At 41.7% G+C, this 17,212-nt stretch overlaps 2 protein-coding genes and 1 non-coding gene across 3 annotated transcripts; 2 read left to right on the plus strand and 1 right to left on the minus strand.

Annotated features, from left to right (window-relative positions):
• Positions 1-1,718: 1,718 nt before the first annotated feature.
• Positions 1,719-4,145, plus strand: LOC103520339 (ABC transporter H family member 2; the record flags this gene model as incomplete). Its single annotated transcript, XM_026831494.1, has 3 exons — positions 1,719-2,026; positions 2,880-2,964; positions 3,884-4,145. Coding segments are annotated over 3 exons (611 nt in total), but the record flags the coding sequence as incomplete, so codon positions are not given.
• A 1,759-nt stretch (positions 4,146-5,904) lies between these two features.
• On the plus strand, positions 5,905-5,977 carry Trnat-cgu. Its single transcript has one exon. It is a non-coding gene; the product is annotated as a tRNA-Thr (tRNA).
• Positions 5,978-6,664: 687 nt separating this feature from the next.
• LOC103520337 (dynamin-like 120 kDa protein, mitochondrial) lies at positions 6,665-16,782 on the minus strand. The gene is made up of 8 exons (XM_017448481.2): positions 16,740-16,782; positions 16,187-16,401; positions 15,470-15,620; positions 14,319-14,425; positions 13,116-13,316; positions 8,500-8,590; positions 7,556-7,666; positions 6,665-7,067 (listed from the first exon to the last, which is right to left on the minus strand). The coding sequence occupies exons 2-8, from the start codon at positions 16,382-16,384 to the stop codon at positions 7,003-7,005; spliced, it is 924 nt and encodes a 307-aa protein (XP_017303970.1). The 5' UTR covers positions 16,385-16,401; positions 16,740-16,782; the 3' UTR covers positions 6,665-7,002.
• Between the last annotated feature and the right edge of the window lie 430 nt (positions 16,783-17,212).

Here is a 17,212-nt window from a genome sequence, read left to right on the forward strand (position 1 = left end):
TACACGGTTTGTTCGCGGTATCCGCGGTTTATTCGCGGTATCCGCGGTTTGTTCGCGTTATCCGCGGTTTGTTCGCTTTATCCGCGGTTTTTTCGCGTTATACACGGTTTGTTCGCGGTATCCGCGGTTTATTCGCGGTATCCGCGGTTTGTTCGCGTTATCCGCGGTTTGTTCGCTTTATCCGCGGTTTTTTCGCGTTATACACGGTTTGTTCGCGGTATCCGCGGTTTATTCGCGGTATCCGCGGTTTGTTCGCGGTATCCGCCGTTTGTTCGCGGTATCCGTGGTTTGTTCGCGGTATCCGCGGTTTATTCGCGGTATCCGCGGTTTGTTCGCGTTATCCGCGGTTTGTTCGCTTTATCCGCGGTTTTTTCGCGTTATCCGCGGTTTTTTCGCTTTATACACGGTTTGTTCGCGGTATCCGCGGTTTATTCGCGGTATCCGCGGTTTGTTCGCGGTATCCGCGGTTTTTTCGCGGTATCCGCGGTTTGTTCGCTTTATCCGCGGTTTTTTCGCGTTATACACGGTTTGTTCGCGGTATCCGCGGTTTATTCGCGGTATCCGCGCTGGTACCTAGGTACCTATGTATTAGGGAATCCTCCCCTATTAGTGGGGTACCCAGATCCTCAATATTACCTGCCTTTATAAACAAGAACTGTGGCCTCTTCTATGAATGACTACTCCACAAACCAAAAATATTGATAAACAGCACATTTTTTCTACACTTGGGTAAAAAGAAAGAAACTAAAGCTGAATAAAAAGCTGAACATGGCCCCTATTTGACTGCTGATGTGCATTGGCTTTTACTTGGATGTGAGTTAGCTTTTTAATCTTAACAATTTGTTTATGAGGTACACTTAGTCCATTTTGTCCTGGTACTGTGGTTATGGCTACACACCTGTTAACCAGGAGCATACAAAGCACAGGGTTACTGATAACAAAATAACAAAAATGTACTTACTATTGAGTCTATCACAGTTATAATAATATTATTAAATTTCCCGTCAAGAACTTAGTTAAAAGTGGTATAAAACCTCTCAGTCAAGTCCCAAGAATGATGAAAATGTTTTTACTTCACTGACCTACTTCAATGTTTTGATTTGCCATCTGAAACACTATATCCAAACATCCAAATACTTTGGTCGGGAAAAATGGAAAAATCAGAAGTCTAATTCCGTTTAAAATTTCTATGAGTACAACTCAATCAATAGGCGTTACAGCCCGGGGTGGGCCTTGGCCTCCTCAACAATGTTCCTCCATGTGATACGGTCCTTGACCTTGGTTCCTCAGCCGGTTACTGAGTTTCCGTTGAGTCCAGTTCAGTCCGATCCGAGGTGGGTCTTGAGGCATCGCAACAATTTGCCCCGCAGGGCATTTTACAATATTGGGTGGTTAACCCTACGATCAACTCTAACCTGGAGGACCAATTCACTAGTTAACGTCTACTGAAAAGACAGCCACTGGAATCATCCACCTGGGACTTTCCACCAGTGACAGGCTATCTGCAGATGTAACATCTGGTCGATGGGGTCGCCACATCCCTACGAACATGAGTACAATTAATCCATAGAGCCCCTTCCCCAAATGCCCCAAAAATAATGTTTTTTTTTTTTAATGAGCCTGAGCAGATTTAGCCTGTGGGGTACATTGTAAAGGCTTTCTTCTGAGAGTTTTACACTTCACTAATTATTATTTTCATGTACTTATTTAATTTACAGAGAGGGACAACCAACAATGGGTGAAATTGAAAACATACATCCTCAATAGACGCAACGAAGAAATTCAAGAAAAAGAGAAAGAAGAAGAACTGGCTAAAAAGCGCAAACTTCTCGAGGAAGAATATCTGAAAACAAAAGAAGAGCTGGAAAAAGTTCAGAAGGAGATTAGTGATAAAAACAATATTTTGAAGCAGTTTGCTGATGAGAAACATGAACTGTTTTTACAGCTAAAAAAAGTTCTGCTGGATGATGACAATAGGAAACGCATTGAAAGTGAGAAAAATGAACATACTCTCCTGTTGAATAATTTGAATCACACAGAAAAGACCCCCCCCTATTTCAATGTAATGTAATCATCAACACCGATTTGTTTCTTTTCCCCCAGGGGCAGCAGCACGTCCCTACGTCCCAGTATCAACCGCCACGCTCCCAGGATAACTCCAAACCCTCCCCCATCTTCCTACACCACCAGCAGCAACGTCCCACCTATGACGACAACAAGTATCGGATCGAACACTTCACGATTCGACTGCCCAACCAACACGGCCAGCCCCCACCCGTGTCCTCCTCGCATGGTCCCCCCGCCTCTCAGGCGAAGGGTGGCAGTATTACGGCCGGCTACCCTATGCGAGGCATACCGGGTACGCGTGTCGTGACGGGAATGTTACCTATGAGTAACACCAGTGTGACCTATCACCCGCAACACAAGTTTATACCGCATAGTAACAGCGGGAATAGCAATAATAAACAGTGAGGCCTTGTAACCAACCTCAGTGGTGTAGTGGTTAGCACGGTGTACTCTGGATCTGGAGGTTGTCGGTTCGAGTCCAAGTCATGTCATGAAATTTAGCGTGGTGTATTAAGTGGGGAACGACGTTTGTGACGAGCATTTATGCTTAACACAATTATTATTTTGTGAGGCGTTGTGTCATGACTAGTGATGCATAAAGAGTGAGTTATAAAAAAATGGACAGTTTGCCCAGAGAATAAAGAAAGAATAGAATAGAATATACCTTGTTTATCCTGCTCGAATGAGACTAAAAAGTCCCTTTACCTCAGCAGTCTAAACATCACCACATAGGGAAAAAAGTTCTGCTGGATGATGACAATAGGAAACGCATTGAAAGTGAGAAAAATGAACATACTCTCCTGTTGAATAATTTGAATCACACATCTCAAGCCCAGATTTACATCTCTCAAGCTCCTCTGAGCAATAACATTGGTCAACAGGCTCCCATCAATAGTAGTAAGTATTTCAGAAATGGTTGGTACCTATGTATTAGGGAATTCTCCCCTATTAGTGGGGTACCCAGATCCTCAATATTATTACCTACCTGCCTTTATAAACAATAACTGTGGCCTGCCTCTTCTAGGTACCTATGTTTTAGAGAATTCTCCCCTATTAGTGGGGTACCCAGATCCTCAATATTATTACCTACCTGCCTTTATAAACAATAACTGTGGCCTCTTCAAAAAACCAAAAATATGTATTGATAAACAACACAACATTTTTTCTACATTTGGGTAAAAAGAAAGAAACTAAAGCTGGAAAAAAAAGCTGAACATGGCCCCTATTTAGACTGCTGATGTGCATTGGCTTTTACTTGGATGTGAGTTAGCTTTTTAATCTTAACAATTTGTTCGATACCAATAGGTACCTATGTTTTAGAGAATTCTCCCCTATTAGTGGGGTACCCAGATCCTCAATATTACCTGCCTTTATAAACAAGAACTGTGACCTCTTCAAAAAACCAAAAATATGTATTGATAAACAACACAACATTTTTTCTACACTTGGGTAAAAAGAAAGAAACTACTTAAAGCTGAACATGGCCCCTATTTAGACTGCTGATGTGCATTGGCTTTTACTTGGATGTGAGTTAGCTTTTTAATCTTAACAATTTGTTTATGAGGTACACTTTGTCCATTCTGTCCTGGTACTGTGGTTATGGCTACACACCTGTTAACCAGGAGCATACAAAGCACAGGGTTACTGATAACAAAATAACAAAAATGTATCATCTCATAAAAAGAAAAACACTACCTTCTATCACCTCATAGAAGGAAGAATACTCCATTTTATCACCTTATAGAAGGGAGATCTTTTGTTTACAGTAGTAGGTACTGAACTATTACCGATACCTCTTACTATTCTCTCCCTCTAGGTTCCATCTATAAACTACCAATGACAACTGCTACTGCTATTCCACCCTCGTACTGTGGTTATGGCTACACACCTGTTAACCAGGAGCATACAAAGCACAGGGTTACTGATAACAAAATAAATAATAATAATAATAATAATGTATCATCTCATAAAAAGAAAAACACTACCTTCTATCACCTCATAGAAGGAAGAATACTCCCTTTTATCACCTTATAGAAGGGAGATCTTTTGTTTACAGTAGTACTGAACTATTACCGATACCTCTTACTATTCTCTCCCTCTAGGTTCCATCTATAAACTACCAATGACAACTGCTACTGCTATTCCAGGAATAAAGAAAGAATAGAATAGAATAGAATATACCTTGTTTATCCTGCTCGAATGAGACTAAAAAGTCCCTTTACCTCAGCAGTCTAAACATCACCACATAGGATTTTATTTTTTCTGTCATACATCGGGGTGATGGTCTCTAGCCATGTTTAATTGACTCGTCCTGAAGCGCAGTCAACCATCGTGAGAACTTGTGCTTGTTCATTAAAAGGAGTGAGAACCCTTTGAAAACTATTGACGTTTTCTGGCGTTGTGTTCCGACTTGTGATGCATAAAGAGTGAGTTATAAAAAAATAACGGTCTGTCCAGTGGTAAAGCGCTTGCTTCCGATGCAGAAGGTCTGGGTTCGATGCCCATTGGGCAAAATGCAACATTTCACTTACACGGCTATAAGTTTAGGAGAGAAAAAACTCACACAAAGCAAACAAGCCCTTTGCAAACAAAGGTTTGATTTTTACTCGAAAATGACCCGGATTTACCGAAAACTTACCCAATGACGTAACTATGGTATTTTCACTCGGATAGGATGAAAAAAAAGTAGGTACTTGTTTTTCGATTGTAAATATTTCAATAGACCCGGGGCGGGAATCGAACCCGCGGCCTAGGGCAGACGCGCTACCAACCAAGCTAACTAGGTTGGAGTACCACAATCTATTACAGACCTACGTTTATAACTTAGATACTGAGCTGTTTTGCGTTATAAATTATTGTGTCAGCAGACTGTTTTTCTCAACAGGGTTGAAACCTTCGTACTTTTATTTTATTTTTAATTTCTTACTTGGAATTTTATTTATTAATCTTTTGTATACTTTTTGTACATGTCCTTGGTAAAATAATGATAATCTTAGATAAATAAATGTTATAAATTTACGGATAGTTTCGCGAGATTTTTATTTTTTGTACAGGTCTTTTTTTACCCTAGTTGAAAGCTCTATTCCTGCCTTGGTGGTGTAGTGCTTAAGACACTCGCCTGGTAATCAGGAAGGCGTGGGTTCAATGCCAGCCGAGGTATGGAATTTTATCCGCAACATACAATAATGGTAGAAGCCTACTGTTTTGTTAAAAGGACTCTTTAGTTCTATTCAAGCAGTATAAATAGGGACTAAATGACTAATATTATTCCACGAACACTCAACATTTATGTCCGAAAAAAATCTCTCATGTCTATGTGGTTCTATAAACTAGGAGGGGGTAAAATAGATAACAGCAGTAAAAAACAATGGTAAAATGTGTACAATGATGCTAGTTTTTTTAAAAACAAAATACATATTGACTAAACAAAACATTTACAAAGCGTAGGGGTTTGAGTACCAAAGCAAAACATTTTACAAAGAACAACATTTATGTCCGAAAAAAATCTCTCATGTCTATGTGGTTCTATACACTAGGAGGGGGTAAAATAGATAACAGCAGTAAAAAACAATGGTAAAATGTGTACAATGATGCTAGTTTTTTAAAAACAAAATACATATTGACTAAACAAAACATTTACAAAGCGTAGGGGTTTGAGTACCAAAGCAAAACATTTTACAAAGAAAAGTTCAACTGTACAAAGGTTTGATTCCACAGTCGTTTTTACTTTCCTTATCCTATAGGAAGGAAAGTAATGTAATCGGGTCAAATTTTCGATGGTCAGTTTTTAGTGCCAAAACACGTTACGTTTTTGTCTAGTTTCAATAAATCAAGCCAGCCTAGTTAGCTTAGTTGGTAGTGCATGTGCCTCGTAAGCGCTAGGCCGCGGGTTCGATTCCCGCCCGGGGCGGATTTTATCCTGATGGGATTCTGTCTGTCTGTCTGTCTATAAACAAGATATCTCGAGAATGGCAAGAGTTAGAGACTTGAAATTTGGTATGCAACTTTCAAATGTAACAAGGATGCGACACGAAACTTTTGGTTAAGATCGATGCAACGCTTGGCGGCATTTCGGCCGCTTTTTGGCGGTTTTTGGTGTAATTCAATAATATCTCGGGAACGGTATGAGCTAGAGACTTGCTTTGGTATGTAGCTGTGAAATATGACAAGGATGCGACACGAAACTTGTGGTTAAGATCGGTGCAACGGTTGGCGGCATTTTACTGCTTTTTGGCGGTTTTCGGTGTAATTTAACAATATCTCGGGAACGGTATAAGAAAAATAGAAGGAAGAAAAAGTGAGGTATAGTTCATGAAATATTTGGTGTCTCGCTGGGGGACGTTAAACAGGGAGAAGACCAGCTTAGTCTGGCTGGGGGACTTTAAACAGGGAGTAGACCAGCCTGAATTTCCCTTTCTCGTAAACCAAATGTTAGCCTAAAGCAATCAACCTAGTTAGGGCTGATTGAGAGGCTGACGAAAAACGCCGACCCCGTCTGTACACGGGAAAAGGCGAAGAAAAAGAAGAGTTCATGAAGTATTTGGGAACTTGCAAATGAAGACTGTCTGAATAAGAGAATTGATTTCTTTTTCTACTCGCGCCATTAGCTCATTCTTTCTCCTTTAGAAGAAATTCTTCAGTTTTGAACCCGGAAATTCTTAACTACGAGATCAAAACTTTAAGCCGTATTTTATTATGTGACTCGTTTTATAGTCAACATGGCTGAATCAAAGAGATTGTGAGATTCCGCTTTGTAGATTAATATTGTGGACGTCCAAAGCAGAACCTCAGTCGACTACGTCTGGAGAAACCTTAAGATTTCAATTCGTTGTTCGTACCACTTCATGGAATTCGGGTTCAATGTTACGATATCTACACAGATTTCATATTTCATTTCAAAGCCCCTCTGACAGTGGGAAAAGGCTTGATTAACTCCTATTTTTCCGTGTTCAGTGCTTTGATAAATTCTTCTAGCTTCTCTTGAATTTGCTTCACTCGTTCTGAAACAAAAAATGACAAAAAAAATAATAATAATAAAATAATAATAAATAAATAAAAAAGAGAATTATGTGGATCAAAAATGTCCCTGGGCCCTGTTTCCAGAAGGTACGGATCGGCCGTTATCAGGGCCAAAGTTTCGCTATTTTGGGCTATACTGGGGAAAAAGCTCAAAAGGGATAAGCGGTTCTCAGAATTTTACCTTTAGCCCCAAGTCGCTCAAATTTTGCAGAGAGGTTACATAATAATGGAGGATCAAAAGTGTCCGCGGGCCGGATCTCGAAAAATGTACGGTTCGGCCACTATTCCAGGCCAAAACTTTGAAAAAACAAGAGGTTGACAGAGGGAATTGTAACTGCTAAGGTCATATCGTCCCGAAGCGAAGAGAGAAGGACACGATAGGCGAAAGCCCTTCGTTCCGAAAATCTATTTAGGATAAACTTCGACCCGGGCAGGAGTCGAACCCAAGGCCTAGCGTTTGTATACTTACTCAGTTCTTCTGCCAAGGTTACCCGTCGTCCCGTGAGAAGGATCATCTTCTTTTCCTGATCTTGACTATAATCTTCCAGAACTTCCTTGATTTCCTTGTCTAACCTTCGTGCTGAAAGATTGAGGAAAAAAATTCAAAGATTATCAACCTCCGTGGCCGAGTGGGTATCACACTAGGTTTGCACGATCCTCGGCGAGGTCGGAGTTGTTTCGACTCTGTGTCTGAAGTTCGGGGTGCACTCAGCCTCGTGAGGACAATTGAGCTACTTTAATCGAGTAGCGACCAGTGGAGGCATTTATTGAAATAAAGACTTGCATGATCCTCGGCGAGGTCGGAGTTGTTTCGACTCTGTATTTGGAGTTCGGGGTGCACTCAGCCTCGTGAGGACAATTGAGCTACTAATCGAGTAGCGACCAGTGGAGGCATTTATTGAAATAAAGAAATTGATTCCAAAGGAGGCACTTAGTAATGCTGTGATAACCACAAAAGTTGTGAAATGGCTCTGCTTGAACACAAATAAATTCACAATTGACGATTGATTTGTCAATATGAGCACATAATAATAGATCGCTAAGTCAGCTCCCATGGCGTAGTGGTCACTGCACTCGCCTTGCACGCGGGAGACCCGGGTTCGATTCCCGGCGGGGTCAAGAAATTACACATAATAATAGATCTCTAAGGGTTAGGTGGTAGAGAACGCCTCTGGCGTTGACCTCTGACTCTCAGGTCGTTTCATTAATTTGACAATTTGACCACATAATAATAGATCTCTAAGGGTTAGGTGGTAGAGAACGCCTCTGGCGTTGACCTCTGACTCTCAGGTCGTTTCATTATAGATCGCTAAGGGTTAGGTGGTAGAGAACGCCTCTGGCGTTGACCTCTGACTCTCAGGTCGTTTCATTTTGCAGGCCAGTGTTACTGATTGATTGGTTCTTGGAACGTACCTTCTCGGTTCATAATTTGTTGTCGTAGGGCGTTGGACGTTACTTTGAGCATTTGCTGAATCCTCCAGAATAAAACTACATCACAGCAATCCTGCAAACACGAAACATGTTTTTTTAAAGTACTATGAATAGTCACTGAAGTTAAGCAACGTTGAGCGCGGTTATGGTTAGTATTCAGCTAGACTAAATAGGGTTAGGTTAAACCCAAAAAGGAGCTTTCTTTTTCATTGCCGTGGGTTCTGAATAAGTATCAAATAATCTTCTGTGATCAGTTGAATATCGTCTTACCTGACTTTCTCTCATTTGTTAAACATGTAAGTAGAACGTAGAAGCCCAACAAAAGAAAGTTGAAATATTTGCAATCGAAAAACGAGTGCAAATTTTTGTCAATGGTGGGATTCGAACCCGGGACCTTCTCTTACCTGACTCTCTCTCATTTGACTATACATGTAGAAGCCCTTCTTACAGTCGTTGCCCAGCGATAAAGCGCTTGTTTGCCATGCAGAAGGTCTGGGTCTGCCCAATGGGCATCGAGCCCATTGGGGAAAATGCGACATTCTATTTACACGGCTACGAGTTTAGGGAAAATAAAACTCACACAAGGCAATGCTTTTTTTTTTTTTTTTTTTTTTTCAAATTCGGAAATGACCCGGACCAAAACTTACCCGGTGGTTTTTTTTTTTTTTTTTTTTTTTTCAAACTCGGAAATGACCCGGACCGAAACTTACCCAGTGATGTTACTATGGTTTATGGTATTTTCACTCGGGTATGATAAAAAAAAGTACCTACTTGTTTTTCGATTATAAATACATATTTCAATAGAACCTGGGCGGGAATCGAACCCGCGGCCTAGGGCAGACGCGCTACCAACCAAGCTAACTAGGTTGGAGTACCAGAATCTATTACAGACCTACGTTTATAACTTGGCTACTGAGCTGTTTTGCGTTAGGCACAAATTATTGTGTCAGCAAATTTTTGGTCGAAGATGGGATTTGAACCCGGGACCTTCTGCATGGCAAGCAAGCGCGTTACCACTGAACTAACCGCGCCCCCGTACTTATTTACCTATTAGTTGATGCAGATCGGAGCGGGTCTGATCCAGCTTCTCTTTGACGCTTGATGTCAGGAATTTAACGGCGTAGTCCCATTGCTGCTTCTCACTCACACACTGATCTTCCAGAGTGTTCAGAGGAATTTGACCGCGTAGTCCCATTGCTGCTTCTCACTCACACACTGATCTTCCAGAGTATTCAGCTGTAGAATACGCAGCATTTCACTGCCCTGAAACAAGAAGTGGGGCACGGTTAGGCCAGTGGTAATGCGCTTGCTGAATATTTTTATGAAGGGAAGGAGAGGGAGAAGAAGAAAAAGAGGAGGAAAACTTTTTTGAAGTTGAAATTTAAATGAAATTGCTTTGAAAAACTATGTTTAAACTTTTTAGGTATTGACCTTATTTGAAAATATCCTAGAATTATTAAGGTGGTATCAAGAGGGTGAAAAATCACGTTTTTACAGAAGAATATTATAGGCTAGGGTCTGGGAGACTCCACCTGACCTTAAGTATTAGACCAGCCACTCACTGTCAGATCTACCTGATACCTGATGAGCACACGCAATATCAGGTAGATATGACAGACGGACCTGATAGTGGCTGGCCTTGGAAAAAAAAGCACCTCACCGGATGAGGGTTGAACCCCCGGGTCTGGCCTACCTTATGTTCCCACGAGTGTCGTCGCAGTGCCTCCTCAATCACCGCAGCCTTCAGATTGTCGAAAATTCCGTCATGATCTTTCGAATTCTTCTCCTTCTCGAAGAAGTTGACGAATTCCGCCTTGAGGACCTCCCAGCCTGCCTCAATACTCTGCAGGGGCAGCTGCTGGTCTGCCCATTGACGCAGCTTAATGTCCATCTGGGTGTTGAATGCGTCTGCAGAATAGAGGAGGATATATTAAAGGCCCGTTCACACTTGTCGTTCGGAAAAAAAATCGTGTCGTTTGTAGTGGGAATTTAATTACATTGTAGCCATTAGAAAAAAAATCGGATGAAATTCACGACAAAAGGGAACGACAGGCCTTTAGGGTGCGACAACAAATTAATTAAAGTTCTTGAAAAAATAATAAATAAAAACGAAAAAAAAAAAAAACCTCTGTAACCGAGTGGTCAAGAGCACTGAATCTCGACTGGAAATTGTCTTAACTTTTGGTCTTTTTTTTACTAACGAAAGTCATATGAAAATACTCGAAATACCCTGTGATGTACCTATAATCCTTTGGCTTTTAATAATCATCTAAATTCGAAAAAAAAACTTTATTATTGGCAACTTGAGTTGCCATGTTGCCAATAATAAAGTTCTTCCCAATGCTGCAGAGAGACCTGACTCAACTAGACTTACTTGTGTTTCCACTCTGAGCAGCAGGCAGGTATATTGTCTCGAACACATAGTTGGACACCTTGTTCCACAGTTGAGTCAGCAGCACTTCCTCCCAATGCTGCACGGAGACCTGACTCAGGTTGACAATTTCGTCGAGGATTTCACCACGAGCTTTCTCGAACAATTCATCTCGATCGAGCTCCCGAATACTAAGGAAAACAGAATGAGTGACATAATAAAACCTTGAATTTGAACGGTTGACAATTTCGTCGAGGATTTCACCGCGAGCTTTCTCGAACAATTCATCTCGATCGAGCTCCCGAATACTAAGGAAAACAGAATGAGTGACATAATAAAACCTTGAATTTGAACTGTTAGGACGGAGCGAACAACATGCATGAACATTGTTAGAGCGCCTAATAGAAGAAAAAATTGCTGCGAAATCACCCTACTTAGCTTGGATTGTAGCGCGCCTGCTTCGTAAATGCCAAGTCGCTGGGTGGATTCCCGCCTCAGCCGAACTTTATCCTAAACAGTTGAGATTCGTTTTCGGAACTGCTACCTTTCTATCCTGTCCACCTTTTCTCTTCAATTTGAGGATGATAAGATTTTGGGTTCATCAGTGTTGCATGCATATAAACATTGTTAGAGCGCCTAATAGAAGAAAAAACTGTTGCAAAGCCACCTTACTTAGCTTGGATTGTAGCGCGCCTGCTTCGTAAATGCCAAGTCGCAGGGTGGATTCCCGCCTCAGGCGAACTTTATCCTAAACAGATAAGATTCGTTTTCGGAACTGCTACCTTTCTATCCTGTCCACCTTTTCTCTTCAATTTGAGGATGATAAGATTTTGGGTTCATCAGTGTTGAAGCATGACCATCCCGCAGTCCGCCTGGTAAAAGAGATACAATACTTCCCACTCAAGTGCTGGGTCAACACGAGGGACCCGTATAAATATTTGCAATCGAAAAAAAGAGTACTTTTTTTGTCAATAGTGGGTATCGAACCCAGGTCACACTCACCGAGGGAAGCTGTTCTTCCATTCCGTTTCCAAATTGAACCGCGTCGCTTTGAACGCGTCCGCCTGTTGCTCCACTGTCTCTCTGACCATCTTCCAGAAACACTCGGACACCGCGAAACTCAAATTCCTCGTGGTTACCTGGCTTGAGAGAGTGACTCCATCCCTGAGAGAAATATAAAAATTTTGAGTTTAATATCCATCCCTGATAGAAACATAGAGTATTATATACCTTGTTGATCATGCCCGAATAGGACTGAAAAGTCCCCTTACCTCAGCAGTCTAAACAAGGTCTACCTGCCTAGACATCTTGAAAGGTCACGGGTTCGAATCCCGCTCGAGGCGGAGTTTATCTTAAACAGGAGAGGTTCGTTCACGGAACGGATGGACCCTGTCCTCCTTCTCTCTCTCCCTAGTCTCCATTCGAGAAAAAGAGAGTAAATCCTGGTTATGAATCGACAATACACTAAGTTAAGACAATACACTAAATGTATATTATAGATTTAAGATCCACTCTCTAAGAAGTTACCAACGTAACTTGGGAGAGCGTTACATATATATTGTAATCATTTATTAAAAATAAACTAAATTTTTTGAAACTTTTGAAACTTGTAAGCACGTCAACCTCGCGGAACAAAAATTGCATAGTAACTAGTAATATATTAAACCCTTGTTATCCTGCATGATAAAAGAGGAAAGTAACAACTGTCTGGTTAGCCCTGGAGTTTAGAAAAAAAAAACTTTGGTACAAAAACATTCAAGGGACAAGGGGGATTAGGAATGAGGAGGGGAATTTTACTTACGACGTGGGACAGAACAAATGGTGAGGGAAAAATCCCGTGAAAGGAGACGGGGAAGGAGGTAAGGAAGGTTCGATAAGGTCTCTGAAAACAATGCCAAATGAAAGAGCAACAACGCGATCATTATACGAAAAATCGTAGGTACAAAAAGTTCATGGAAGTTAGTGGCCATAGCACGTTAGATACAAACGTTCCCAATATATTACTGAAGTTAAGCGACGTAGCGCGTGATTGGTAATCGGATGGGTGACAAACTGGACCATCGTTTACTGGTGGCTCGATCAGTTGAATATCGTCTTACCTGACTTTCTCTCATTTGTTAAACATGTAGAACCTAGAAGCCCTACAAAAGAAAGTTGAAATATTTGCAATCGAAAAACGAGTGCAAAGTTGTCAATGGTGGGATTCGAACCCGGGACCTTCTCTTACCTGACTCTCTCTCATTTGACTATACATGTAGAAGCCCTTCTTACAGTCGAGGGCTTTGGCTAGACTTTGAATGAGGAAATGATGTCGATACACGGGATCCCAACAGTCTTTGATATAGTCGGCATCACAATCGATGTTGGAACGCTGCAAGTTTTTCCTAATTGTCGTCAACTCGTCTGGACTAAGCACGGGTTTGTGATGCTGCAATAACAAGAAAATAGATGGGTCAATTTCAAGATTTAAAAAAAAGAGCATGAGGTGCACACTAGGGCTGCCTGGAAGAGACTGACAAGAAACGCCGACATTTTAAATAGGAAAAGAGGTTAGGAATAGCACGGGTTTGTGATGCTGCAAAAACAAGAAAATAGATGGGTCAATTTCAAGATTTAATAAAAAAAGAGCATGAGGTGCACACTAGGGCTGCCTGGAAGAGACTGACAAGAAACGCCGACATTTTAAATAGGAAAAGACTAAGAAGAAGAAGATAAAACTTGCAAATGTGAGCCTTGTTAGGCTGGTCCGTAGCGCGTTTGCCTTGTAAGCGCCAGCCCGCGGGTTCGATTCCCGTCCGGGGCGGATTTTATCCCGAACGTATGTTTGTTCTCGGAACGGCTGGCTTTCCCCTATCCTGTCTTCCTTCTCTCTTTGATTTCGGAATAATAAGACCTCTTGTTAATATTTTCTCTATGTTGTTGTTATTAAACACATGTCGGGTTATTTGACTAATAGCTAATTTTACCTCTGGCTTCCCAATATTTATCTACAATAAAAATGTCATTGCTGGCTTCCAAGGCAGGACAGGAAAATTCCCTCTATTAAACCATAAAAGTTGTTCCCCAATTAACACACTGTTATTAAACACATGTCGGGTTATTTGACTAATAGCTCATTTTACCTCTGGCTTCCCAATATTTACCTACAATAACAATTTCATTGCTGGCTTCCAAGGCAGGACAGGAAAATTCCCTCTATTAAACCATAAAAGTTGTTCCCCACTTAACACACCCTGATAAATTTAATGGCATCGGACTCGAACCACCAACCTCCAGATCTGAAGGCCCAGTACTCACCGTATCTGATTGGAGGACTTTGTCCAGTTCGGATTTCACGTAGCTACGTTTGACTTGTATTAACACACCCTGATAAATTTAAAGGCATCGGACTCGAACCATTAACCTCCAGATCTGAAGGCCCAGTACTCACCGTATCTGATTGGAGGACTTTGTCCAGTTCGGATTTCACGTAGCTACGTTTGACTTGTTCCTCGGTCGAATATTTCCAATACATCCAGCGCTCTGATAAACTAGGACCTGTCAAATATATATATATATCTTATATTATAAGAACAAGATCCATTCACTCATTCACAGTTCACATTTCATAGTTCACACACTGATCGCTCTATCTCGAGAACCGGTGAGGTTAATTTGAGTAGGCGGGTAGCTTGTGGCCGAATGGAGGATAAAAACCCGTCACTAAAGACCTTAGCAGTTATACAGACACTACTGGCGTAGTGGTCTAGACGCTCGCCTGGTAAACAGAAGGATGTGGGTTCGATTCCAGCCGAGGTATAGAATTTTATCCCTATTTATTTGAGAATTTGAATACATAGGAATGGAGCTCTAAGGGTTAGGTGGTAGAGAACGCCTCCGGCGTTAACCTCGCCTAGTGGTTACCTTCCACTCAAGAGTCTATTACTATGAGACTGAAAAGTTCCCGCAGTCTAACTAAACAAGAGTAAAACAAATATAAAAAACAAGGAAAAGACCGCTAGATCTACAGCATAGTAGCACCTTTTTAAGATAGGCTGAGCATCAAATCAGATGCTGGCACCGGTCGCTATGCGCATTTAAATTACATAGCTACTCATTTTCCTCGCGAGGCTGAGTGGGCCCTGCAACAGCCAGTCACGGAATCAATCATTTGCATGATACAATTTTTTTTTACCCCGCCGGGAATCGAACCCGGGTCTCCCGCGTGCAAGGCGAGCACAACCACTACACCATGGGAGCTGTGTATTTTTATTTTTTATTTATTATTATTTTTTTTTCTTTTTTTTTCAAGATGAGTGTTTCACCGACGTTTTTATTTCGTAGCAATGAAACAACTGCTACATTAGACGCATGTGGTCTGTGTCGTAGCATGCCTCTCATCAAATGGGCGAGAAGAGACACAATACTTCCCATTTAGGTGCTGGGTCAACACAAGAACACCAGAAAAGTAACCCGTTGAAATATTTGCAATCGAAAAACGAGTACAACTTTTTGGTCGAAGATGGGATTTGAACCCGGGACCTTCTGCATGGCAAGCAAGCGCGTTACCACTGAACTAACCGCGCCCCCGTACTTATTTACCTATTAGTTGATGCAGATCGGAGCGGGTCTGATCCAGCTTCTCTTTGACGCTGGATGTCAGGAATTTAACGGCGTAGTCCCATTGCTGCTTCTCACTCACACACTGATCTTCCAGAGTGTTCAGCTGTAGAATACGCAGCATTTCACTGCCCTGAAACAAGAAGTGGGGCACGGTTAGGCCAGTGGTAACGCGCTTGCTGAATATTTTTATGAAAGGAAGGAGAGGGAGAAGAAGAAAAAGAGGAGGAAAACTTTTTTGGAAGTTGAAATTTAAATTTAAATGAAATTGCTTTGAAAAACTATGTTTGACCTTTTTAGGTATTGATCCTATTTGAAAATATCCTAGAACTAAGGTGGTATCAAGAGGGTGAAAAATCACGTTTTTACAGAAGAATATTATAGGCTAGGGTCTGAGAGACTCCACCTGACCTTAAGTATTAGACCAGCCACTCACTGTCAGATCTACCTGATACCTGATGAGCATACGCAATATCAGGTAGATATGTATAACAGACGGACCTGATAGTGGCTGGCCTTGGAAAAAAAAGCACCTCACCGGATGAGGGTTGAACCCCCGGGTCTGGCCTACCTTATGTTCCCACGAGTGTCGGCGGAGTGCCTCCTCAATCACCGCAGGGCGGCCGGACCTGATAGTGGCTGGCCTTGGAAAAAAAAGCACCTCACCGGATGAGGGTTGAACCCCCGGGTCTGGCCTACCTTATGTTCCCACGAGTGTCGGCGGAGTGCCTCCTCAATCACCGCAGCCTTCAGGTTGTCGAAAATCCCGTCATGATCTTTCGAATTCTTCTCCTTCTCGAAGAAGTTAACGAATTCCGCCTTGAGGACCTCCCAGCCTGCCTCAATACTCTGCAGGGGCAGCTGCTGGTCTGCCCATTGACGTAGCTTGATGTCCATCTGGGTGTTGAATGCGTCTGCGGAATAGAGGAGGATATGTTAAAGGCCCGTTCACACTTGTCGTTCGGAAAAAAATCGTGTCGTGTGTAGTGGGAATTTAATTACATTACCTACAAGCCATTAGACAAACCAAGCCATTAGACAAGAGCACTGAATCTCGACCGGAAACTGTCTAAAATTTTGGTCTTTTTTTACTAACGAAAGTAATATGAAAATACTCGAAATACCCTGTGATGTACATTCCTTTGGCTTTTAATAATCATCTAAACTTTATTATTGGCAACTTGAGTTGCCATGTTGCCAATAATAAAGTTCTTCCCAATGCTGCACAGAGACCTGACTCAACTAGACTTACTTGTGTTTCCACTCTGAGCAGCAGGCAGGTATATTGTCTCGAACACATATTAAACCCTTGTTATCCTGCATGATAAAAGAGGAAAGTAACAACTGTCTGGTTAGCTCTGGAGTTTAAAAAAAGAATTTTGGTACAAAAACATTCAAGGGACAAGGGGGATTAGGAATGAGGAGGGGAATTTTACTTACGACGTGGGACAGAACAAATGGTGAGGGAAAAATCCCGTGAAAGGAGACGGGGAAGGAGGTAAGGAAGGTTCGATAAGGTCTCTGAAAACAATGTCAAATTAAAGATCAACAACGGGATCATTATACGAAAAATCGTAGGTACTCACAAAAAGTTCATGGAACTTAGTGGCCATAGCACGTTAGATGCAAAAGTTCCCAATATATTACTGAAGTTAAGCGACGTAGCGCGTGATTGGTAATCGGATGGGTGACAAACTGGACCATCGTTTACTGGTGGCTTTTCTT

This window comes from Diaphorina citri, unplaced genomic scaffold (genome assembly GCF_000475195.1).
Source record: "Diaphorina citri unplaced genomic scaffold, Diaci psyllid genome assembly version 1.1 scaffold3485, whole genome shotgun sequence".
In the NCBI taxonomy this organism is placed as follows: Eukaryota; Metazoa; Arthropoda; class Insecta; order Hemiptera; family Psyllidae; genus Diaphorina; species Diaphorina citri.